Source organism: Clinocottus analis, unplaced genomic scaffold (assembly GCF_023055335.1).
Source record: "Clinocottus analis isolate CAN_PGR_092001 unplaced genomic scaffold, fCliAna1.0.p SCAF_6, whole genome shotgun sequence".
Lineage (NCBI taxonomy): Eukaryota > Metazoa > Chordata > Actinopteri > Perciformes > Cottidae > Clinocottus > Clinocottus analis.
In genome coordinates, this window is record NW_027176218.1 from 8,583,228 (window position 1) to 8,605,265 (window position 22,038).

Here is a 22,038-nt window from a genome sequence, read left to right on the forward strand (position 1 = left end):
TGCTTCAGGAAGAATACAATAAACATAACACTGTTGATACCTTAGTACTACTGGTAATACTTTTACTTTGGTGAGTCTTTTATTTTACATTATAGTAGGGCAGCAAAGTGTCTGACCACGGTACTTACATGTATTTCCCCATTGCCATCAGTTGATATAATTGCTTGCTATTTTGAGTTGTCGTTACGGTTCTAACGGGAGTTGTATGTATTAGAGTATAGTTAAAATAAAAATGGCGCATCGCGGCCCGTATTGATTCAGTAAGGGGCAGTGCATTTTATTTTTTTTAACGGAATTGGCAGCTCGGAAGTGTCAGTACCCCAATAGCGTCGTTTCACCACCTGGTGTCGACAAAGTCGATGTTGCTTTCCTATTACTGCTGCCTTTAAGTGCTTCTCGCGCTGTCGTATTTGTGAGTTGTGGAGTATTTGTAAAGGTATGTGTTGTGGATTATTTTCGACTGCAATTATTTATGAAAAATGAACAGGGGAGCAATAGTACAATGAATGTATGTTGTTTTAAATACTGTAATGAGTAAATTACTTCTCTGCCAACATGTTCGTATAAACCTTCGGACCTTCTTTTAATTCTCTGATTTATGGTGTTTCACTGTAGCTCGTAAAAGCAAAGAGACTGCCCTCGCCGTACTATTTGACACATCAGTCGTTCCGGGTACCAATGTTCTAACATTTCCGACAGTCTTTTAAGTAACCATAAATCCGGATATGACCGCTTAACCACAGGAACCAAACTTTAGCGAGTAACGTTAGCTGTGCCTGTAGCATAACAGCTTCGCTATCGGAATTCAAAACAAAAGCTGTCGGAAGCACGTTATCTTGTTCGTTGATTTCGTCGTTAAAATGGAGCTGTAGGCAGAATTTACAAACAAAGGTAAAAGCCTGAGTTTTATTCTTGCTTGTTTGGGAAGGATTATTTTGGGGGTGAAGTATTAATGTTACCGCTAACGTTAAAGTTAACATTATTTAGCCAAATTGTTTTTAGCTAGCAGTAAGAGTGAAATGTATTAAACGTTACTGATTTCTTTCATCGTGACACAATCCGTACTGCTGCGGAGATTAAACGTCCATCTATGTATATTTAGATGCGACAGAAGCATTTCTATATTTCAGTATTATTACGTACTTAATCGTAGCTCACTAAACGCAGGAGCAGAGTTGATTAATTGTCATATTGGTATATGGAATCTAACGCTAAACAGGCGGGACATGAACCGGATGAAACGGCAAACTAGCTAGCACTAAATATCCCCATCATAGTCCATACATTGTGGACTCACATGATATTACGAATAAGACTGAAGTTTCGTGAAGATTAAAGTGACAGGTTGAAAACATTGCCACCCACATCCCACTTTGTAATCAACATAACATCTGGCACGACACCGTCTCCCTGACTGTTGATCATTTACCTTTCAGTGTTGAGGAATGGTCTGACTGCAGCAGTACCAGTAAAGATGCACAGCCGTCTGCAGGAGTTGAAGAAGGAAGAGGAGACTCTCCTTAAAATCAAAGTCATGCTACAAGACCAGCTGAACAGGTTGAAGGTGAGTGAGAGTTGTCTGTCCGTCTGTCTATGTCTGTGTATGGTACATGTGGTTAACATATTATGTATTCACTCTGTGTTTCAGTTTGAAGAAGGGGCTTTGAAATCGATCATTAGTGCTCAAACAGAAGAAGGAGCATCTCAACGATCTTCCCCAGAAACTGAGGTGAAGCATTGCCAAAGAGATCATCAGGGAAAACCCTGCAAAATATGTCATATTAAGATATTCTGAGTAATATTTCTGCTTGTGTTTGTTGATTAATTCACACTTACGCTGTCCTGTTGATATTGAGGATCAGATGTATCACCTCTATTACTCTACACTAATGCATCTACACACTATTGCTAAATAATAAGCTAAAAATAGGACATTGATCAATATGCCTTAATCTGACTATTTTAACATCCCAGTTTACAGTAGGACCAACTTATACAAAGCCATGTAATGTTTAATCCTATATCTTAATCTGATTCTTCCTGTGGAGGCAACAGCACTGACTAAAGCATTTTGAAACTGTTTTTGTTTTCATTCTTTACTCAGAAACATATAAGCCTTCTTTGGGAGCTTCTCATTCAGCGATTTGAGATATTGAATTACGTAAATAATAGGATGCATACTTTGTTTACTACGTTTCATCTAATGCGCTATACACTATCATTCCAAAACTAAAACATAAAACATAATCACTGTATCTAAAACTGTTTTAGACACAAATTACTTCTAATAATTTTTAAAGCAGTGAAAATGTTAAATGTGTCAGAAGCTAAAAACTACAAAAGTGTGTGATTTGCAAAAAGTAATCAAGTAATTTAAAAAAAATGTATTATTTGTTTTCTTTGTTTCAGGTTCATATTAATCTTGACGATGAGAGCGAGATCAATCAAACCAAACTGCTACTGAATGCCGCTGTAGATTTTGATATGGAGGAGGAAGATGAGGAGGAGGAGGAGGATGAAGAGGAGGATGAGGAGGATGAAGATGACAATGAGCTTGAGTTTGTGCCTGAGGATGATGATGAGGAAGATAATTACTGAGATTCTCAGTTTTTTATCATGGGGCCTCAATATTTGCACCACTGAAGAAGAACCACATGTAAACGGACATCTGTTGATTTGTTTACCCGTTTATCACTTATGGAGTTTAATTTATTTGAATGGAGTGAGTTACACTTACAGTTTAACATGCCCTCTCCTGTGCGTGATTCGAAGCTTGTCATCAACAACATACCATGTTAGAAATTCATGTGTCAAATTTTGTGAGAAATGTCTCACTGAAATGCAGTAAGATAGTGTTATTAGGTGCCTATAGCTTACTAGACATATTTCATTTTGAGGATTAGCATTGAAATGTATGGCTGGGCCATATAAGAAGATAGTATGTATGTATGTATGAGATGATAATTGTAAGCACAAAATAAAATGTTTTGCATAGGGTTCATTTGATTGATCTGACATCTTTTACAATGTACACTTCTAGTTTTGTGCAAACATGCTTTCCAAAATACAGTCATGTTTGTCAGATGTGATGAATGTTTACTTTTGAGCAATAAGGATAAATCTTATTTTTGATTAAGATAACACCGATGTAAAATTGTCCTAACTTGACCCGGACGAATGGGTATTGCAGTGCAAACACTTTCTACCAGCAAACCATTCAGCATTTTCTAAACAGCTAAAACAATACAGTGAGCCTCACAATACGGCCAGCTTTCACACTGACAGCAGGGACCGCTCTGGAGAAGGGTGGTGCTACAACAGGCAACATACAATAGAGATTGCACCAATAGATATATTGAGCTTTCTACATGCTCTGCTGTTCCAGGAGAGCTCCCATTCACCCGGGGACTCGAGCTCAGCACACACACCTGCTGCAAATGAATTCATCATAAGGCACACAGGTAATCAGACATCATATAACGGACCTAGTGATTCAAATGTTATGGAGTGATGGTTATAAATTATGCACTAATTTAAAAGATCATTTGCAGGCTGAATACTTAAACAAAAAAGTGTAAGTGAGAAATAATCAATATTGGAAAAAACAGGACTGTCTATGACAGTAAATATTCAGAATTTGTAGGAATTCTTTTGAACTTTTTAGGTTTCATGTCTATGATATTTCCATTTAAAATTCCCAAAATGTATCAGAATGCAATATCTTAAATGTTGCATCATATGACAAAACATGTATCACACTGATTGCAGGAATATTAGTCAATAAAACTGGAACGTGATATGCACCTGAGTACCTGGAAGCAATCATGTCAATGTAAAACAATTAGCATGAATTTCCTTATAATTGTCAGATGATGAGATAATATATGTTCCCATATTGGCTTTAAGTACATGTTAAAAAGGTTCATCTAAAGTCATGTGATTGCGCACTGTAAATAAATCACCTTCTCTGACATTAACTTTGCTTACAGAGGTGAAACTGTAGTTTGTAAGAGATCTGTCTGCCTCAGCAACATGAGCTCACATGCCATTGAGTTTGAAAAGGGGTATTTGGCTCTGCATAAGGGATGCAGGACCCCCAAAGTCCATCATATTGGATGCTTTCACACTGTTTCATGACAGTGACTATATTAAAACATTTTCCTTTTAAATTAAAGGTTGTAAGCATTTGTGAATATGTGTGTTAGATATAACATGTTTTTTCCAGACCAATCTTGTTATTGTGATGAAGAGGTGATGCTAAATGGTTCTCCTCTGTGTGTAAACGACAGTAACGGACGGGAGCAGAACCAGACAGTGACTGTGCTGCAGGCTCAGGAGTACCATGCTGCCCCGCTGTGCACTCAGCGTGTGTCATGTGTTTGTGTTGGTGCTGTGTCTGTCTTCGGCTGAGGACTTCGACTGGACAAAGAACAGCCACAGCTCCTTCTATTATGGCACTTTTCCAGCTGGTAAAAAAAAATAAATGCTCTTTTGCTCAGTGGGATAGTGGCAGTACATTTTAATGAGTTGGTTGTATTTAAGGGCTGGTTAACTGATTGTTGCCATTTATGTATTTATTAGGATTTTCGTGGGGTGCCGGCAGTTCAGCCTATCAAACAGAAGGAGCCTGGGACAAAGATGGAAAAGGACTGAGCATATGGGACGTGTTCAGTCATAAGAAAGGCAAAATCCAACAAAATGACACCGGGGATTCCTCCTGTGAGGGCTACCACAAAGTCAAGGTGGGGCAATCCGGTGTGATGTGTCTGAGGGTTATAGCGAGAATTGATGAGTAATAAACATCTAATCTGAATATCTCACGCCATTGTGTGTGATGTACAGGATGATGTTTCTCTGATGAAGGAGCTGAAGCTGAACCACTATCGCTTCTCCATATCCTGGCCTAGACTCATCCCCACTGGCATAAAGTGTAAGTAACTGCTGTCAATTAAAGCCTTTTGCAACTGAACTTGCATATAGGATTTAATTTGTGAACAGCTTAAACTATTGACACTTCAATACCATTTGCAGCTGACCATATAAATGAAAAAGGAATACAGTACTATGATGAACTGATTGACCACCTGCTGGAGAGCAAGATCACTCCGATCGTCACCCTGTATCACTGGGATCTTCCACAGGTTGGAATGCAAAACACTGATCATCTCTTATTTAAGACCTTTTGCATGACATCACTATTGTTCTTTACAGAGTTAATGCACTCTTTACTTTTCTAGGTTTTACAAGAGAAATATGGTGGATGGCAGAATATAAGCATGGTCAATCATTTCAATGAATTTGCTAACCTGTGCTTTGAAAAATTTGGCAACCGAGTCAAGTACTGGATGACTTTCAACAATCCATGGGTAGGTTCAAAATTAATGAGTTGCAAGTTTTACATTTACACCTGCCATTTAGCATATTATTTGTCTTCATTATGAAGCTTGGCTTAATATGTATCTAACTGCTACAAGTACTCTTATCACACTAATACTTTATAATCTGCTTCAGTCTGTAGCAGTTGAAGGCTATGAGACCGGTGAGCATGCTCCTGGACTGAGGCTGAGAGGAACAGGGGCATACAAAGCCGCCCATCACATAATCAAGGTAGACCAACGCATATATAGTATCCTGTTGGTGTATATATAATATATTCAGGAATAAATAACACATATGTGCCACTTTAAATGAAAATGTAAAATACTCATAATAGCAATCTTTTTCATAGGCACATGCAAAGGTTTGGCACACTTATGATACACAATGGAGGGGGAAACAAAAAGGTAAACAAGATCAAACTCTTGAAAGTAACTTAATTCAATGTTTGCCTCTCAACAGTACTGTCTGTCTTAGTGCTGAGAGTTCTTGTCCACATCTGCAGGTCTGGTTGGCATCTCTCTGTCTGGGGATTGGGGGGAGCCGGTGGATATCAGCGACCAGAAAGATATTGAAGCAGCTGAGAGATACGTCCAGTTCTACCTAGGCTGGTTTGCCACACCCATCTTTCATGGAGACTACCCTCAAGTGATGAAAGACTTTATCCGTAAGTTAAGTTCTTGAATGTTGAAGTACTATTGTTCTTTGAGGAATTAACTAATCACCACTTGTGTGTGCAGTAAGGAAGAGTAACCAACAAGGCCTCGGGACGTCCCGCCTGCCCACATTTTCCCCCCAAGAGAAGAGCTACATCAAGGGGACCTGTGACTTCCTCGGCATCGGCCATTTCACCACCCGCTACATCACCCAAAAGAACAACCCGTCAGTTCGTAGTAGCAGCAGCTACTTCACTGACCGTGACCTGGCGGAACTGGTTGACCCGCGATGGCCTGACCCCGGATCAGAGTGGCTCTACTCTGTGCCTTGGGGTTTCAGACGTCTGCTCAATTTTGTCAAGGTGACTTATGGTGAATCGTGAATCATGCAGAACAGGCTTATTGACATGTGTGTGGAAGCTGAAGTGAGCTTAGCTCACTGCAGCGCTACTTAAATGACATAAAGGCAACTTATTGCATGTTTATTTGATCCCCATCTAGTCTCAGTATGGAAACCCAATGATTTATGTGACGGAGAATGGAGTTTCTGAGAAGATGTTATGTACAGAGCTGTGTGATGACTGGAGGATACAGTATTTTAAAGACTACATCAATGAGATGCTGAAAGGTGAATGAGCTCATACATGTATTGTTTGGTTGGAGACAATTTATTCGAAGTCCAATCCATTTTATGCGATCAACTCTTTCTCTGTGGTGCGACTCAGCTATCAAAGATGGAGTCAATGTGAAGGGCTACACCGCATGGTCCCTGCTGGACAAGTTTGAGTGGGATGAAGGGTACTCCGAGAGGTTTGGCTTGTACTATGTGGACTTCAGGAACAAAAACAAGCCCCGCTATCCTAAAGCTTCTGTCCAGTTTTACAAACGCGTCATCAGCTCCAATGGATTTCCCAATCAGAGAGAGGTACAAGACATAATGTGGTCATTACAAAGTCCTCCTTCTACTCCTTTCCAGACACTTTTTTAAACATATCTCTCTAAAAATTGAGATTAATTGGTCCATGCTTTATCGTGTAACAAATGAGTGATGATATGCGATTGCATTGTAAATCCTTGTAGGTTGAGAACTGGAGGAGGAAGGCTGTTGAGACCTGTTCCTCTAGCAACCAGCTGCTAGCTGCAGGTCAGTTGGTCTCGAACATCCCTGCCCATGTTTAATAGTGATTAGTGGTGAACAACTAGCTGGGGTAAACAAATAAAGATTCTGACCTAAATATCAAAAACTTACCACTAGTTTTTTAATGCAACTAAGATCAAGAATTTACTTGAATATGTGTTGCTGCACCTGCAGAAGAACACATGAACAAATTATTAGCTTAAAAGAAAGATGAAAGTAGAAATCACAATTAACAAAATCTCTAACACAATGTCTGAGATATCTTCTTTGTTTGCCCCCTCAGCTAGAAGAAAATCCAAGGAACATGCAGAAATGCCAAAGGTTTGGCCAGTGCATGATGAAGTTTAGAACTCAAGGGTATATGTTGTCTATTAATGTCAGTGTTTTGTTGTTGTTGCTTTGTGATTTTGCTGTATTAAAGTTTACTAATAGAATGAAGCCTCTGCAGCCACTAAGACATGCCTCTCAAACCCGCTCGTGTGCAACTATGTCTTCATTCATCTGAAGTTTTACTAGTGTGCTTGAATGTAATTTGCAAGCAGCTTTGACAAAAACTCGGTAAGCATAGCGCTTATCTGTGGACTTGTGCCCACAGGGTATTTCACAAAGCAGGATTATATATGACATTTTCTAACATATTGGAATTCAATTTAGAAATCAAACCTTCAACGTGAGATGAAAGAGCATCAATCAGCTCGGCCGGTCGATGCCTGGTGATAATAAATAGCATTTCAGAAGATATTGATTTTGAAAAGTTATCTGGCGGTGAAAATGCTGCTTTATGAAATATACCCCAGTACCTGCAGGCAGTTCTCAAAGGGTTAAAGTGCCGTTAATCAATTCTGAGTACTTTCTCTTTTTTTTATTAGAGGAACAGCGGAGTACTGCTGCCAATATTCTAAGACTTATACATGGTAAGGAATCACTCATGCTCACTATAAATAAGATAAAGGATGATTTGATTTAGGGGACAAATATTAACCCTTTGAGTGCTGTGCTTGAGCATCAATACTTGCTTCATAAGCACTGTCTGAACTACATAATAATGCTGGTGATTTGTGAATGTATGTGTGTGTGCTTTGCAGACCCTTTGACCAGCCACATGGAGATGGTAACTGAAATTGTTGTTCCCACTGTTTGCACACTCTCTATTTTGCTCAGCGCCATCTTCCTTATGTTCCTGCTGCGGAGGCGGAACTAGACAGTGTGCATGTTTACAATCCCAAACATCAATAGACACACATATTGAAAGCGCATACATTCTTTTATGGATCATGAGTGAACATAAATACATTATTGGAACTGAATTTCAAGTAATTAAGTGACTTTGTTAATTTGATGTGCATAATGTGTTGCTAGAAACCTTTTAGCCTTTTATAATAAATTTAGTACCAGACACTTGAACAGTGTGGATAGCCCTACATGTTGGATTTTCTTATTACAATATTGCTGTGGAATATTACCATTGCAAATAGCCCTTGTGATCTCTTGTACTTCGTGTTTTGAGTTGTTCAGAAAAACACTCTTCAAATTCTTTTAATTGCTATATCGAACCATAAACAAATCAGCAAATGTCATAATAAAGAAAACTCATGGCAGTGTGACAGAACTGACTGAAAGTGCTTTATTCAAAACATTTGACAAAATTACAGTCTATTAACAAAAACATACACTTTGTGATGTAGTATATGGTCATTTGGCTAGTTCTCCTGGCATTTTAAAACATGTTAACTGCTGGTGAGAATACCAAAAATGACAAGAAACACCTCCTTTGTTGTAAAGTGAAGGTCTGTGTGAATTCACGCAAAGTTGACGAGGCTACAGCACATCATGGTGGAGAAGAAGGCAGGATTCTCACTGTCCCCATTCAAGGTTTCATTTGGGCAATCTAAAGACAGAACAGTTGAAGAAGAAAAATGTTATCTTTACTTTATTGGGATAATAACCTCTTGTTAGTATATGTGATGTACTGTATGCTGGAGTGGTGCATTCAGGTCACCTGTTTCGAAGATGACATGATCAACCAGTGGTCTGTCACTGAGTTGTACTGATGTCCTGACCTCACGAGACCCGTGGCCGCTGGACACCTCGGCACCCCAAAGTACTGGCTGCTCTCTGTGCAACACACAAACAGGAGGGATGATAAAACTGTTAAAAGTTCACCGTTGACACGTCAGTGTTCAAAAAATACACAGAATAAGGAGGGTTTGAATCACAGGCAGACACACATGATCACATAAGGAGTGTGTTCCTCAAAATAGGAAGCACAACAAACCCCTTTAATACATCTGAATACAATTGACTGGCTTCTTTAAAAAAAAAAAAAAAAAGGCATGTTTTTAAATTCATCAAATCACCTGATGCAAAGTCGCAAAGTACAAGCGGCTCACACTGCCCTTCTCCTACCTTTTGTTTCACTTTGATAACCCTTTTGTGGATGAAGCAAAGCACTATTTTATGTTAAAACATGAATATAAAAGACAAACATATCACTGTTTTTTATCATTTTCTTTGGATTTCGTGGAGCAGTAAGTGTGCAACAGGTTGTATTCCTTACTTCTGATAGAAATGGCCGATCAGTGCGGGTTTGATTTGCAGTTTGAATTCATGCTCCTCATCATATGGGTGTGCTTTGTAGTGCTGCAAACATGACCTTAGAAGAAATTAAATTGTGTACTTTAATGTCATCGTTGGGAAAGAACATTTTGCACTCTTATACATTACTGGCAAAAAAGGCAAATTAATTTACTGTGTGAGAAGGAAGAGTCGGTCGTAGGGCAAACCCAGGAAAGTACTGCAGGTCACTATTATTTCCAGCAGATGGTGCAGCTTTCTGAGTCGGACCACTTGCTCCTGCAGATCAACCTCTGTGCTCAAGTAATAACACTATGGAGTAAAATATTTAAACTTAGATTATGTTGTTAACAGTCATTACAAAATAGTTGTCAGTAAAATAGTCTCACCAAGTGGTTAAGAGTTGTCAATTCTTCACCTGAGGAAAAAAATGAAAAGCAAATAGATTGTCAAAGCAAAGTTTATGCTTTAAATATTACTGTGAAACTTTGAATCACATGTAAAGGTAATAAGGTTACACAGAGCTTCAGAGTGATATTTAGGAGGTTACCGATAAGGTAGTTGATGTAGTCCTTTCTCATCTTGTCCAGACCCATCTCCAGCAGCATTTGGACAGCGGTGACGCCTGTGAGAGACACATGGTCAATCTGCTGGTGGTAGGACTGCAGGATGAGCTTGCTGAGGGAGCTGCTGCTATCTCTGTGAATCTATAGGAACAGAGACAAAACAAAAAACTTACACAAAACAACCCCAAAATCTTTTCTCTGCAATAAACAGTTGTATCACTTCATACCCAGGGTTTTATGTCACCGTATCTTAGAGCTTCTGTGACTAATTTCAGGCAGTCTCCAATGTCTTGATATGAAGTCACACCTGTAACGAAAAACAAAATGGGGGAAAATAGTTGTCGCAGTCTGCTTGTAATACGAAATCAAGTGAATCCCAGTTCCCTTAATAGAGGGGCTGACTTACTCTTTCTCATCCGAACCCACAGCTGCTCCACAAAATCCAAATCTCCCCGTTCCAAGAAAGAGTTGAAAATTTCCGTCTCAGTTTTCAGCTTAGTGGTCTTTAAGAAAAGATGATTTTATTTAACATTTATTCTAAAATGAATGAATTTGTTAAAAGTCGCTTTATTTTAGTATACATCAGCTTTTTTGGCAGGCTTCTCCTGTAGTGTCTTTGCAGTATCCCGAAGCTCTGAAAGAAAATGTCAAAAAAAAAAAAAGCTAAATAATAGTCTTAACTAATTGTTAGTATGAAATCATAACACATGTGCGTTGACTTAAGAAAGCAGATACCTGCTAGAAAGGCCTTGGTCAGATTTACAGCTGACATGCTTTCCAAAGGCTCCAACCATTCAGTCTCACCAGTTCTCAAACCATCAGCAAGAGTCTGAAATAACAGCAATCTGATACATTTAGATGTATATTTGAGTATTAATGCTCACAGTCATTCATGTTAGATTATTGTGGGACACAAACCTGAAGAAACTCGAGCTCCCTGTGCATCTCATACATTGGGCTCCTCATGTCCCCGCTGGCAACTTTGATATTCTGCACATGATAAACAGGTCAAGTACAAACATATATATATACATATACATATATATATATACACATACATTATATATATATATAATGGGTGAAAAAAATGTATGTTTAGAATGTAAATTACTTGTTCTTACCAGTGTTGCTATCGAGGACAGTGGTGGGGTCTCAAGGATACTCTCGACATGGCTCCATTTGAAATCCACTGTCACACTACTCTGTGACTCAATTATGGTGTTTTCCACAACAGTTGAGCCAAACAAGATGAACCTGGCACTGCCTTTGATTGCCATCTGGAAGCATTGACTAATGTAAGTGAATAAACATTAATTCACACAGACTTAAAAGAAAGGATGCACACTCACCGAGGATGGGTGGTGCCTTTTCTTGTGCTCTTGTTTGAGCTCGTCTAAGGTTATGAGAGATCCTTTGTCCACAGTGGAGCCTAACACAATTTAAGTTCAATTAAAAACATATTTGCGAAACTGATCATGTTTATAAAGATGTATTATTGAAAGCCTTTGGGCCATATACCTTTGCAGGTAACAGAGTATAATTTGACACCGGACACTCTATTGCCTATGCTGACCGTTTCAGCTCCAAACCAGGTTGTTCCAGCTGGATCAGACATGTCACATCGCACCCACAGAGGGTGCAAGGCAGGGTTGTTGTCCACAGATGACACATTAGTATTTTGAGATAATGTGTACCAAGACAGAAACTGCCTATAATAAAGGAAGAAGAAAAAAATGCATTTTGATTGTGATTAACAGTGTATTAGTTATACTGGTTATGTAATCCTACGAGCATTTGCTTAATTTGATTGACATGTTAAATGTCTTAGTTGGTCACCTCGCTTTCATCGTTGTGAGCGGTTGTGGTCCCAATTCTGCCTGGAGGATATTGGCATCAGCATTATCATTATCATCTGCATCAGCATCAGCATCATCATCGTTGTCAGCGCAGTTTGGTGTTTCAGTCATTGGTTGGTCATCAGATTCATTTAATTTTGGAGCCTTGAAAATCAAGAAAAAAACGCAGTCTAATATTGAACGTTAGAGAGGTGTTTCAATACAACTGTATGGGGGAAAAAGGTAACAGCAGGTATCTTGAATATATCCTTTGATTTTACAATGGTCATGGTTGTAATACACAATTCTGACAATTTAACTGAAGTCCAGGACTAGGGAAGGGATTCCTTATCAGCCATGAAACTGAATGTACGTCAATCCAAACCAACATCAGCGTGTCAAAAGTAACTGGTAATGTAGCAGAAGACCTATGCAACTAGAAAACATAGACTTTTGAAATGCAAGACAATGTCCTTACAGACACTATGAGTACATTTAATGAGTCACAACACTCACAGCTTTTTCACAGATAAAGACTGGCTGCTTGGCACAGTACATATTAAGAACCGGGATTCTGTCTCCATTCATCTTTAATATTTGGATGTCCTCCTAAAACCAATACAAGACAGAAACAACATTATTCATTACGATGTAACAAAGTTATGTACACCATATTGCAACGGATTATACTTGAACTAAAATGTAATTACTTCATATGTACATGGCTCGCTTTCCTCATCTTGAAGAGACCTTCGATCAAAAGACACATATCACAGACAAATTAACCTCACCTCGGCAAAATGAGTATTTAATGGTAATGAAAGCAATATAATAGTTAACATGTAGAGTTAAGCTAAAGGCGGACAGCCCATCCACTGCACCGCCTTCATTTTACTTTATCTAAAAAGCTACACAGAAAGTAAAACAAGTCAACTTACCGAAGAATATTATAAAACTCCTTCGCTCTGCATATTACCTTTGAACCCATTACACAACTGTACAGCAGATCACCTGTTACAGAGCAAAGTACATGGATCAAATACAAAAGAAGTTATAACAGAGTTAAACGGGCTGCTAGGCTGCTAATGTTGATATTTTGACTGTCGCGCGCTCACTTCGGCGGTGATGACGTCATAGGGTCGCAGGTCACGAATTTTTTGTTCAGGGTTATGCGTGTATATATCAGAAAGTAATGCATTAAGTCAGAAAAGGGTTTATGTAATCTCTTACATTGTAAAACGTATTATAATCAAATACTATTAATGATAGAAAATTTTACTCAAAAATAGTTCGGTCTTTACGTTCATAGTCCGCCAACATGGCGTAAAGAAATAGTCCCATCTGAAGAAACTGACTTTAATACATTTTGTTTATAGCATTTGATTAAAAATACGAATGAAAATGTTTGATAAAATCCTAGACATTTTGTAATCAACGTTTCTTCGCTGTATAAAAAATAACAGTCGGCGGAAGTGATATTCGTCGAGGCGGAGGCATAAACCATGTAGGGTAACGTACCTACTTCCTTTTCACTGTGGCCGCCATTCCGTGAGCAGTGTGGTTACCGGCGAGCCGAAAATTATTTTCCGAAAATGGTGAGAAAACACACTCGGACTGTTATTGGCGTGCTATACAATACATAGGGTGTATTTGGTGCTTTTTACTCAGCAAACCGCCCTTAGTTCGTTGACTGTGCGATGCTTGAACTAAGATTATGAGAACAGAGGGTGGACGCTCCCGTCCGACGAAGCTAACACGAGGAGCCATTTTGGACGTGTAGCGTTCAGCCCAGTTACACGTGTAGCTGTCGCCTCAGTGGTAGAACAGTAACACGTGTAGCCTTTTTACAGATCATCTAATGGTATATACATCTCCTAAGCACCACATGTCAATACTATTAAAATCACTAATGCCGTCTCTGATCATACAAGGCTACGTTTAAGACTGGCTTGCCAATTTAGTCGCGTAAGCTTAAACGTGCTAAGCTAAGATCCAACGCCGCATATTTCCCCCTGCAGTCTTGTTTAAATAAGAAATGTTAATGAGCTGTAACCTGTTTGTATTGGAAGTAAAGTATGAGGTTAAGCTGATTGTGACTTACAACTTGCTCCGAGTTTTATCAAACTGGTTTTGAAGTTGGTTAATAGTTTCTTGGCCTCAACGTACAGGCGGGTTCGAAGGCTGGTCCAAGCACACGTTTTTTTTAATAATTCGACATTAGCGTCTCAAATGAATCATCATATATTTACCAGCTTTTCAATGTTTTACATCTTAGGCTTGTGCCCGACCACTGATCTCGGTTTATTCCGAGAAAGGAGAAACTTCTGGCAAGAATGTCGTCATGCCGGCTGTGTTCAAGGCTCCAATTCGCCCCGATGTTGTGAATTTTGTGCACACCAACATGCGCAAGAACAATCGCCAGCCTTACGCAGTCAGTGAACTGGCAGGTGAGTGTACATGTCCAAGTGGACAACGATTGGCCATAATAGTTAATATAGGATTATAAAATGACAACCGAGCACATGCATTGACACATTTATGTATTTGATTTGTAATTTAGGTGTATAATTGCTTTATTACAGGCCACCAGACCAGTGCAGAGTCTTGGGGTACAGGAAGAGCTGTAGCCCGTATTCCCCGTGTGAGAGGTGGTGGTACTCACCGCTCTGGCCAAGGTGCTTTTGGAAATGTATCCTTGTGACGAAAATCGAATGGCTTTCAATTGTCTCATTTTAAATGTGAAAACAAAGACCGCCACAAGACTTGGGATGATGGTGTAATTTGAGACTTACTCTGTGATCATTTTTTTAATCAGTAGTTTTAAAACCTCCTTGACTTTGGACTAGATGTGTCGTGGAGGTCGCATGTTTGCCCCCACCAAAACCTGGCGTCGCTGGCACCGCAGGATCAATACAACCCAGAAGCGTTATGCCATCTGCTCTGCTGTGGCTGCCTCTGCAATTCCTGCACTTGTGATGTCCAAAGGTAAGCAATTGTCGAATCGGAATCAGAAATATAAGTTTAAAAAAATGTACATCATAATTTTCTGTAATTGAATATTCATAGGTACGTATTACCATTTTGAGAGTAGTTAAATATTTGTCCAAAGGTAAGCATTGCCGAAAATCAGAAGAAGTAGTTTTGACTGTACATTTTTCTAAAAGGAAATATTCATAGGTACATATTGGTGTGATCACTATTTCAAAGTAGAGTTTAATGTTTTTCTTGCTATGATGGTGTAATTTGCGTCTGAGCCTGTGAACAGTGACGGTAGCCTGCCGTCTTTAAGCTGTCACAAGGTATTGATGCGTCTTGAGTTCTGAGCAAGCTCTGTTAACTGAGTAGTCTGTGACACAGTGAGAATAAGATGGTTGACACAACTGTCTGTCTGTTAGGACACCGCATTGAGGAAATCCCCGAGGTCCCGCTCGTGGTTGAAGACAAAGTTGAGGGCTACAAGAAAACCAAGGAGGCAGTGCTCCTGCTGAAGAAGCTGAAAGCCTGGAATGACATCAAGAAGGTAATCTACAGTTGGCCACATTTTCTCTGTTGGCATGAATCAGAACTCCGTTAGGGAATAAACAATTTGACATGCCTTTTTTACATCGTCCCCTCAATTTGGAAGGAATTCTGTGTGCAAATTTGACTCGAGTAAAGTTGAACGTGCAAAAAACATCTGCTTTACTCAGATGCCTGAGTAAAGCACAACTGGGAGAGATGCTTAGCATCCGTTATCTGATTCACATGTGTGTATATATCAAAGTTTAGTAGAAAGCTCTTCAACTGAACTAGTTTCTTTAAGGGATTTTAACTGATACCTTATCAGCCTCTAATCATTTCTGACATTGAATATATTTGGCACTACTTTTTTTTAAAGGGTTAGTCATAATCTTTGTTTTCTCAGGTCTATTCCTCTCAGCGTATGCGTGCTGGTAAGGGTAAGATGAGGAATCGCAGACGGATCCAACGCAGAGGACCATGCATCATCTACAACCAAGACTCCGGTGTCACCAAGGCCTTCAGAAATATCCCAGGTGTTTTATTTGTTTCATTTCACTGATTCATTACTGTTGGGTAAATGTGTATAAGTTCTCTGAACAATGCATAGTTCCTATGCAATGTTTCTTGTAAACTTAAATGGCATAGTTAGACATGCTGTACTACCGTTGTCTAGTCCTGATTTTTGGGTTTTGAAGTTAACTTTTGGACATCTATTGGGAAAACCAGCAACAAGATAATTTAACCTGAGTTATTGTGCTGTATTTTCAAGGCATCACTCTGCAGAACGTAAACAAACTGAACCTCCTGAGACTTGCCCCTGGTGGTCACGTCGGACGCTTCTGTATCTGGACCGAGAGTGCTTTCCGCAAGCTGGATGAGCTGTATGGCACCTGGCGTAAACCTTCTACCCTGAAGTCCGGTTACAAGTGAGTGTTTAAGAACCTCTCATTATTGCACAAGTAAAACATGTTGATCACATCAGTGATGAGCTTCCACTTTGTGTCCGTGTTTATGAAGCTGCCTCAAAAGACTTGTCAATTGACCATTACCGTAATTTTCAACATGAATTAAATTTGTGACGCCGTGTTATTTCAGCCTGCCCATGCACAAGATGACCAACACAGACCTGAGCAGGATCCTAAAGAGTGAAGAGGTCCAGAAGGCTCTTCGTGCACCAACGTAAGTGCTGCTGTCTTAAACCTTGTTGAACATTGAAGTTTTGCTATGATGAGGTTCCAACTTCCGGTCCGTGTTTCTGAATCCTGATTGCATGGAAGTCCTGAGCTGCTGCTACTACCATTAAGTGTCTGAGAATTTGTAGCTAAGCCCAAATTCATCATTTTAAGACTGTTTTTTTTTTTATCATTACAGCAAGAAGATCAACCGCAGAGTACTGAAGAAGAATCCTCTGAAGAACTTGAGGATAATGCTCAAACTGAACCCTTATGCCAAGACAGCAAGACGTCATGCCATCCTCAAGCATGATCCTACGGTAAGAACAAAAACAAATTCAAGCCAAAAAAGCAAAACTTGTAGCCATACATTGTTGATTCCTTTGACGTCTTGCTTGTTTGATCCGTAGATCAAGGCCAAGATGCTGAAACCCAAGAAGAAGCCTGGGAAGAAGGGAGCACTTGCTAAACCTAAACCCAAGGCATAAGTCTCTATACTTGTGGACAAGAGTTCAGTGATTTAATAAATCATTTGTTTCAAATATACGAGTCAGACCTGTAATTGCACATTTTGATTCACAAGAGAATTTATTTTACAGAAGCTAACAAAGACTTAAATCGGTTGGCGGTAAAGGACACGACGTAAAGAAGAATGTCAAGCACACAGGTTGAACAGCATTTTGATTCAATTATTTATCGTTAGAAAAACAGGGCTTTGTTGGCAAGCCTGCAATGTAAACACTTGATCCATACATAAAACATTTTACTTGGTATGTAGATTTGTACACTGAAAATAGAACTTTTAAATTGCATAACTTTTAAACTGATTTAGTGATCATTATTTAGATATATTTTACCAATAACAACCCATTCATCAGGACATATGGATGTGGGATTTGTTGTATAAACAATGGGTCTTGCATAGCTGTAAAGTGTGACCGATTCCAATGGTAGTGAAACGTCGACCTGCTCTAATTTTGATAAATGCGTGAACCTTAACAAGAAAAGTGCATGGTGGAAGAAGCCTTTAGTGCTGGTAAAGGTAAGATGGGGAGTCTCCGGCAAAGGACCAACTACAACAAAGACGCCAGTCTCCAAAGTCTTTTGCAATTTCACAGGTAATTTATTTCTTCAAATGTAAAAGTAATACACATTGTTTTTATAGGCACTAAGTATGACAAACTTAAATGACATTGATGAGCAGTAAACTATCCTTTAACCTTTTATCTTCTAACATCAGTGGATCAGTGGCATCAGTTCTATTCTAACTTTAGAAAAGTAACTTGATTTAACCTGCAAGTGTATTCACTGTTCTGTCATGAAATCCGGACTGCAGAACAAACTGAACCTCCTGAGACTTGCCCCCGGTGGTCACATCGGGGGCTGTATCTGGACCGAGAGTGCTTTCCGCTGGATGAGCTGTACAGCACCTAGCCTAAACCTCCCCTCAAGTCTCGTTACAAGTAAGTGTTTAAAAAACTCTCACTGTTACACAAGTATAACATGTCGATCACATCAGTGATGAGCTTTTACTTCAAGGTCCGTGTTTTTGATACTGTGATATTTAAAGAAGTTCTGAGTTTGAGCATTAAAAGACAGGGTTGACTGTCAGTCATTGTCAACATGAATTAAATTGGTAACGCCATGCTTATTTCAGCCTGCCCATGCAGAAGATGACCAACACAGACCTGAGCAGGATCCTGAATGTGGAGATCCAGAAGGCTCTCAGTACACCAACGTAAGCGCTGCTTTCTTTTAAAACTTAAACATTTATTTTTGCTATGATGATGTTCCACTTGGTCTGTGTTCCTGAATCCTGATGATATTGAAGTCCTGAGCAACCCATGAAGTGTATGACAAATTTGTAGTTAAGCAGAAGTTCATAATTTTAAGACTGGGTTATTTTATCATCACAGAAAGAAGATCAGCTGCAGAGAACTGAAGCACAATCTTCTGACTAACTTGAGGATAGTGCTCAAACTGAAACCTTATGCCAAGACTGGAAAAACATTGTGACATCATCCTCAAGCGTGACCCTGCGGTAAAATATGCAAGCTGGAAGCAAAACTTGGATCAATACCACCCAGAAGCGTTATGCCATCTCTGCCGCAGCTGCCTCTACAATTACGGGACTTGTGATGTTCAAAGGTAAGCTTTTGCCGAGAATTAGAAGTAGCTGTTTTTTAACTGTACATCTTTCTAAATGAAAATATTCATGTGTACATATTGGCGTGATCACTATTTTATAGTATAGTTTAATATTTGTCTTGCCATGATGGTGTAATTTGCGTCTGAGCCTGTGAACAGTGACGGTAGCCTGCCGTCTTTAAGCTGTCACAAGGTATTGATGTGTCTTGAGTTCTGAGCAAGCTCTGGTAACCAGTTGACTGTCTGTCATTCTTGACATGAATTAAATTTGTAATGCCGTCTTTTTTCAGCCTGCCCATGCAGAAGATGACCAACACAGACCTGAGCAGGATTCTGAATGTGGAGATCCAGCAGGCTCTCAGTACACCAACGTAAGCGCTGCTTTCTTTTAAAACAGAAACACTTATTTTTGCTATGATGATGTTCCACTTGGTCTGTGTTCCTGAATCCTGATGATATTGAAGTCCTGAGCAACCCATGAAGTGTATGACAAATTTGTAGTTAAGCAGACGTTCATAATTTTAAGACTGGGTTATTTAATCGTCACAGCAAGAAGATCAACCGCAGGGAACTGAAGCACAATCTTCTGATGAACTTGAGGACAGTGCTCAAACTGAACCCTTATGCCAAGACTGAAAAACATTGTGACATCATCCTCAAGCGTGACCCTGCGGTAAAATATTCAAGCTGGAAGCAAAACTTGATCAATACCACCCAGAAGCGTTATGCCATCTCTGTCGCAGCTGCCTCTACAATTACGGGACTTGTGATGTTCAAAGGTAAGCTTTTGCCGAGAATCAGAAGTAGACATTTTTTTTAACTGTACATCTTTCTGAAAGAAAATATGCATAGGTACATATTGGCGTGATCACTATTTTATAGTATAGTTTAATATTTGTCTTGCCATGATGGTGTAATTTGCGTCTGAGCCTGTGAACAGTGACGGTAGCCTGCCGTCTTTAAGCTGTCACAAGGTATTGATGTGTCTTGAGTTCTGAGCAAGCTCTGGTAACCAGTTGACTGTCTGTCATTCTCGACATGAATTAAATTTGTAATGCCGTCTTTTTTCAGCCTGCCCATGCAGAAGATGACCAACACAGACCTGAGCAGGATCCTAAAGAGTGAAGAGGTCCAGAAGGCTCTTCGTGCACCAACGTAAGTGCTGCTGTCTTAAACCTTGTTGAACATTGAAGTTTTGCTATGATGAGGTTCCAACTTCCGGTCCGTGTTTCTGAATCCTGATTGTATGGAAGTCCTGAGCTGCTGCTACTACCATTAAGTGCATTATGAATTTGGAGCTAAGCCCAAATTCATGATTTTAAGGCTGGATTATTTTATCATTACAGCAAGAAAATCATCCGCAGAGTATTGAAGAAGAATCCTTAGAAGAACTTGAGATGCGTCTGGTTACAGGTAAGTGTTTAAGAAACTCTCACTGTTACACAAGTAAAACATGTCGACCACATCAGTGGTCGACATGACTTTAAGGTCCGTGTTTTTGATACTGTGATATTTAAAGAAGTTCTGAGTTTGAGCATTAAAAGACTTGTTAATTGACTGTCCGTCATTGTCAACATGAGTTAAATTTGTAATGCCGTGTTTATTTCAGCCTGCCTATGTACAAGATGACCAACACAGACCTGAGCAGGATCCTGAATGTGGAGATCCAGAAGGCTCTCAGTACACCAACGTAAGCGCTTTCTTTTAAAAATTAAACATTTATTTTTGCTATGATGATGTTCCACTTGGTCTGTGTTCCTGAATCCTGATGATATTGAAGTCCTGAGCAACCCATGAAGTGTATGACAAATTTGTAGTTAAGCAGAAGTTCATAATTTTAAGACTGGGTTATTTTATCATCACAGCAAGAAGATCAACCGCAGAGAACTGAAGCACAATCTTCTGATGAACTTGAGGATAGTGCTCAAACTGAAACCTTTATGCCAAGACTGAAAAAACATTGTGACATCATCCTCAAGCGTGACCCTGCGGTAAAATATTCAAGCTGGAAGCAAAACTTGGATGCTGAAACCCAAGAAGGGAGAGCCGCAAAATCAATTCCACCCAGAAGCGTTATGCCATCTCTGTCGCGGCTGCCTCTGTAATTATGGCACTTGTGATGTCCAAAGGTAAGCATTTGTAAAAATTGGAAATAGCCGTTTTTAAACTATACATCTTTCTAAAAGAAAATATTCATAGGTGCATATTGGTGTGATGAGGTTCCAACTTCTGGTCCGTGTTTCTGAATCCTGATTGGATGGAAGTCCTGAGCTGCTGCTGCTACCATTAAGTGTATGATGAGCTAAGCCCAAATTCATAATTTTAAAACTGGGTTATTTTATCATTACAGCAAGAAGATAATCCGCAGAATATTGAAGAAGAATCCTTAAAAGAACTTGAGATGCGTCTGGTTACAGGTAAGTGTTTAAGAAACTTTCACTGTTACACAAGTAAAACATGTCGATCACATCAGTGATGAGCTTTCACTTCAAGGTCCGCGTTTTTGATACTGTGATATTTAAAGAAGTTCTGAGTTTGAGCATCAAGAGACTTGTCAGTTGACTGTCCGTCATTGTCAACATGAATTAAATTTGTAATGCCGTCTTTTTTCAGCCCACCTATGTACAAGATGACCAATATAGACCTGAGCAGGATCCTAAAGAGTGAAGAGGTCCAGAAGGCTCTTCGTGCACTAACGTAAGTGCTGCTGTCTTATAACTTGTTAAACATTGTTTTGCTATGATGAGGTTCCAACTTCTGGTCCGTGTTTCTGAATCCTGATTGCATGGAAGTCCTGAGCTGCTGCTACTACCATTAAGTGTATGATGAATTTGTAACTATGCTGAAATTCATAATTTTAAGACTGGGTTATTTTATCATTACAGCAAGAAGATCATCCGCAGAGTATTAGAGACGAATCCTTTGAAGAACTTGACGATGATGCTCAAACTGAACTCTTACGCCAAGACTGCAAAACATCATGCAAAATTCAAGCTGAAAGCAAACCCGGAGCAGGGAGCACCTGCCAAACACAAGGCAGAAATCTCTATACTTGTTGACAAGAGTTCAGTG

At 39.4% G+C, this 22,038-nt stretch overlaps 5 protein-coding genes, 1 long non-coding RNA gene and 12 other non-coding genes across 20 annotated transcripts; 17 read left to right on the top strand and 1 right to left on the bottom strand.

The window, feature by feature from the left end:
- Nucleotides 1-735: 735 nt before the first annotated feature.
- snapc5 (small nuclear RNA activating complex, polypeptide 5) lies at nucleotides 736-2,997 on the top strand. The gene is made up of 4 exons (XM_068603362.1): nucleotides 736-891; nucleotides 1,437-1,564; nucleotides 1,649-1,729; nucleotides 2,410-2,997. The coding sequence occupies exons 2-4, from the start codon at nucleotides 1,475-1,477 to the stop codon at nucleotides 2,596-2,598; spliced, it is 360 nt and encodes a 119-aa protein (XP_068459463.1). The 5' UTR covers nucleotides 736-891; nucleotides 1,437-1,474; the 3' UTR covers nucleotides 2,599-2,997.
- Nucleotides 2,998-4,857: 1,860 nt separating this feature from the next.
- lctlb (lactase-like b) lies at nucleotides 4,858-8,371 on the top strand. 3 transcript variants are annotated; one of them, XM_068603359.1, is made up of 11 exons: nucleotides 4,858-4,930; nucleotides 5,032-5,141; nucleotides 5,238-5,366; nucleotides 5,512-5,607; nucleotides 5,729-5,783; nucleotides 5,882-6,043; nucleotides 6,117-6,394; nucleotides 6,534-6,660; nucleotides 6,758-6,957; nucleotides 7,113-7,176; nucleotides 8,256-8,371. In XM_068603359.1, exons 1-11 carry the CDS (start codon nucleotides 4,858-4,860, stop codon nucleotides 8,369-8,371), a joined length of 1,410 nt encoding a protein of 469 aa, XP_068459460.1. The 3 variants fall into 3 exon arrangements, with proteins under 3 accessions (XP_068459460.1, XP_068459461.1, XP_068459462.1); XM_068603360.1 differs by lacking the exons at nucleotides 4,858-4,930; nucleotides 5,032-5,141; nucleotides 6,758-6,957; nucleotides 7,113-7,176 and having other exon boundaries at nucleotides 5,277-5,366; XM_068603361.1 differs by lacking the exons at nucleotides 4,858-4,930; nucleotides 5,032-5,141; nucleotides 5,512-5,607; nucleotides 6,758-6,957; nucleotides 7,113-7,176 and having other exon boundaries at nucleotides 5,277-5,366.
- A 400-nt stretch (nucleotides 8,372-8,771) lies between these two features.
- zwilch (zwilch kinetochore protein) lies at nucleotides 8,772-13,383 on the bottom strand. The gene is made up of 19 exons (XM_068603258.1): nucleotides 13,261-13,383; nucleotides 13,084-13,156; nucleotides 12,856-12,895; nucleotides 12,662-12,754; nucleotides 12,147-12,310; nucleotides 11,829-12,019; nucleotides 11,660-11,739; nucleotides 11,432-11,587; nucleotides 11,229-11,300; nucleotides 11,046-11,139; nucleotides 10,892-10,944; nucleotides 10,717-10,813; nucleotides 10,538-10,617; nucleotides 10,295-10,451; nucleotides 10,134-10,162; nucleotides 9,920-10,056; nucleotides 9,728-9,823; nucleotides 9,170-9,285; nucleotides 8,772-9,058 (listed from the first exon to the last, which is right to left on the bottom strand). Exons 2-19 carry the CDS (start codon nucleotides 13,131-13,133, stop codon nucleotides 8,970-8,972), a joined length of 1,794 nt encoding a protein of 597 aa, XP_068459359.1. The 5' UTR covers nucleotides 13,134-13,156; nucleotides 13,261-13,383; the 3' UTR covers nucleotides 8,772-8,969.
- Nucleotides 13,384-13,613: 230 nt separating this feature from the next.
- Nucleotides 13,614-17,360, top strand: rpl4 (ribosomal protein L4). The gene is made up of 10 exons (XM_068602386.1): nucleotides 13,614-13,740; nucleotides 14,421-14,592; nucleotides 14,728-14,834; nucleotides 14,992-15,130; nucleotides 15,541-15,665; nucleotides 16,050-16,179; nucleotides 16,416-16,572; nucleotides 16,742-16,825; nucleotides 17,018-17,138; nucleotides 17,229-17,360. The coding sequence occupies exons 1-10, from the start codon at nucleotides 13,738-13,740 to the stop codon at nucleotides 17,304-17,306; spliced, it is 1,116 nt and encodes a 371-aa protein (XP_068458487.1). The 5' UTR covers nucleotides 13,614-13,737; the 3' UTR covers nucleotides 17,307-17,360.
- Nucleotides 15,372-15,471, top strand: LOC137804689 (small nucleolar RNA SNORD16). Its single transcript, XR_011080160.1, has one exon. It is a non-coding gene; the product is annotated as a small nucleolar RNA SNORD16 (small nucleolar RNA).
- LOC137804683 (small nucleolar RNA SNORD18) lies at nucleotides 16,866-16,933 on the top strand. The gene has a single exon (XR_011080154.1). It is a non-coding gene; the product is annotated as a small nucleolar RNA SNORD18 (small nucleolar RNA).
- Nucleotides 17,361-17,463: 103 nt separating the features above from the next.
- Nucleotides 17,464-20,120, top strand: LOC137803679 (uncharacterized). Its single transcript, XM_068602387.1, has 6 exons — nucleotides 17,464-18,281; nucleotides 18,476-18,556; nucleotides 18,735-18,966; nucleotides 19,257-19,337; nucleotides 19,516-19,745; nucleotides 20,038-20,120. The coding sequence occupies exons 3-6, from the start codon at nucleotides 18,809-18,811 to the stop codon at nucleotides 20,055-20,057; spliced, it is 489 nt and encodes a 162-aa protein (XP_068458488.1). The 5' UTR covers nucleotides 17,464-18,281; nucleotides 18,476-18,556; nucleotides 18,735-18,808; the 3' UTR covers nucleotides 20,058-20,120.
- On the top strand, nucleotides 18,332-18,401 carry LOC137804680 (small nucleolar RNA SNORD18). Its single transcript, XR_011080151.1, has one exon. It is a non-coding gene; the product is annotated as a small nucleolar RNA SNORD18 (small nucleolar RNA).
- LOC137804686 (small nucleolar RNA SNORD18) lies at nucleotides 18,595-18,659 on the top strand. Its single transcript, XR_011080157.1, has one exon. It is a non-coding gene; the product is annotated as a small nucleolar RNA SNORD18 (small nucleolar RNA).
- LOC137804691 (small nucleolar RNA SNORD16) lies at nucleotides 19,087-19,186 on the top strand. The gene has a single exon (XR_011080162.1). It is a non-coding gene; the product is annotated as a small nucleolar RNA SNORD16 (small nucleolar RNA).
- LOC137804687 (small nucleolar RNA SNORD18) lies at nucleotides 19,376-19,440 on the top strand. The gene has a single exon (XR_011080158.1). It is a non-coding gene; the product is annotated as a small nucleolar RNA SNORD18 (small nucleolar RNA).
- On the top strand, nucleotides 19,868-19,967 carry LOC137804692 (small nucleolar RNA SNORD16). Its single transcript, XR_011080163.1, has one exon. It is a non-coding gene; the product is annotated as a small nucleolar RNA SNORD16 (small nucleolar RNA).
- A 41-nt stretch (nucleotides 20,121-20,161) lies between the features above and the next one.
- On the top strand, nucleotides 20,162-20,229 carry LOC137804682 (small nucleolar RNA SNORD18). The gene has a single exon (XR_011080153.1). It is a non-coding gene; the product is annotated as a small nucleolar RNA SNORD18 (small nucleolar RNA).
- A 69-nt stretch (nucleotides 20,230-20,298) lies between these two features.
- On the top strand, nucleotides 20,299-21,827 carry LOC137803680 (uncharacterized). Its single transcript, XR_011080090.1, has 5 exons — nucleotides 20,299-20,379; nucleotides 20,576-20,656; nucleotides 20,832-21,095; nucleotides 21,317-21,383; nucleotides 21,580-21,827. It is a non-coding gene; the product is annotated as an uncharacterized lncRNA (long non-coding RNA).
- On the top strand, nucleotides 20,692-20,756 carry LOC137804688 (small nucleolar RNA SNORD18). Its single transcript, XR_011080159.1, has one exon. It is a non-coding gene; the product is annotated as a small nucleolar RNA SNORD18 (small nucleolar RNA).
- LOC137804685 (small nucleolar RNA SNORD18) lies at nucleotides 21,173-21,240 on the top strand. Its single transcript, XR_011080156.1, has one exon. It is a non-coding gene; the product is annotated as a small nucleolar RNA SNORD18 (small nucleolar RNA).
- LOC137804684 (small nucleolar RNA SNORD18) lies at nucleotides 21,434-21,503 on the top strand. Its single transcript, XR_011080155.1, has one exon. It is a non-coding gene; the product is annotated as a small nucleolar RNA SNORD18 (small nucleolar RNA).
- Nucleotides 21,701-21,768, top strand: LOC137804681 (small nucleolar RNA SNORD18). Its single transcript, XR_011080152.1, has one exon. It is a non-coding gene; the product is annotated as a small nucleolar RNA SNORD18 (small nucleolar RNA).
- Nucleotides 21,828-22,038: the final 211 nt, after the last annotated feature.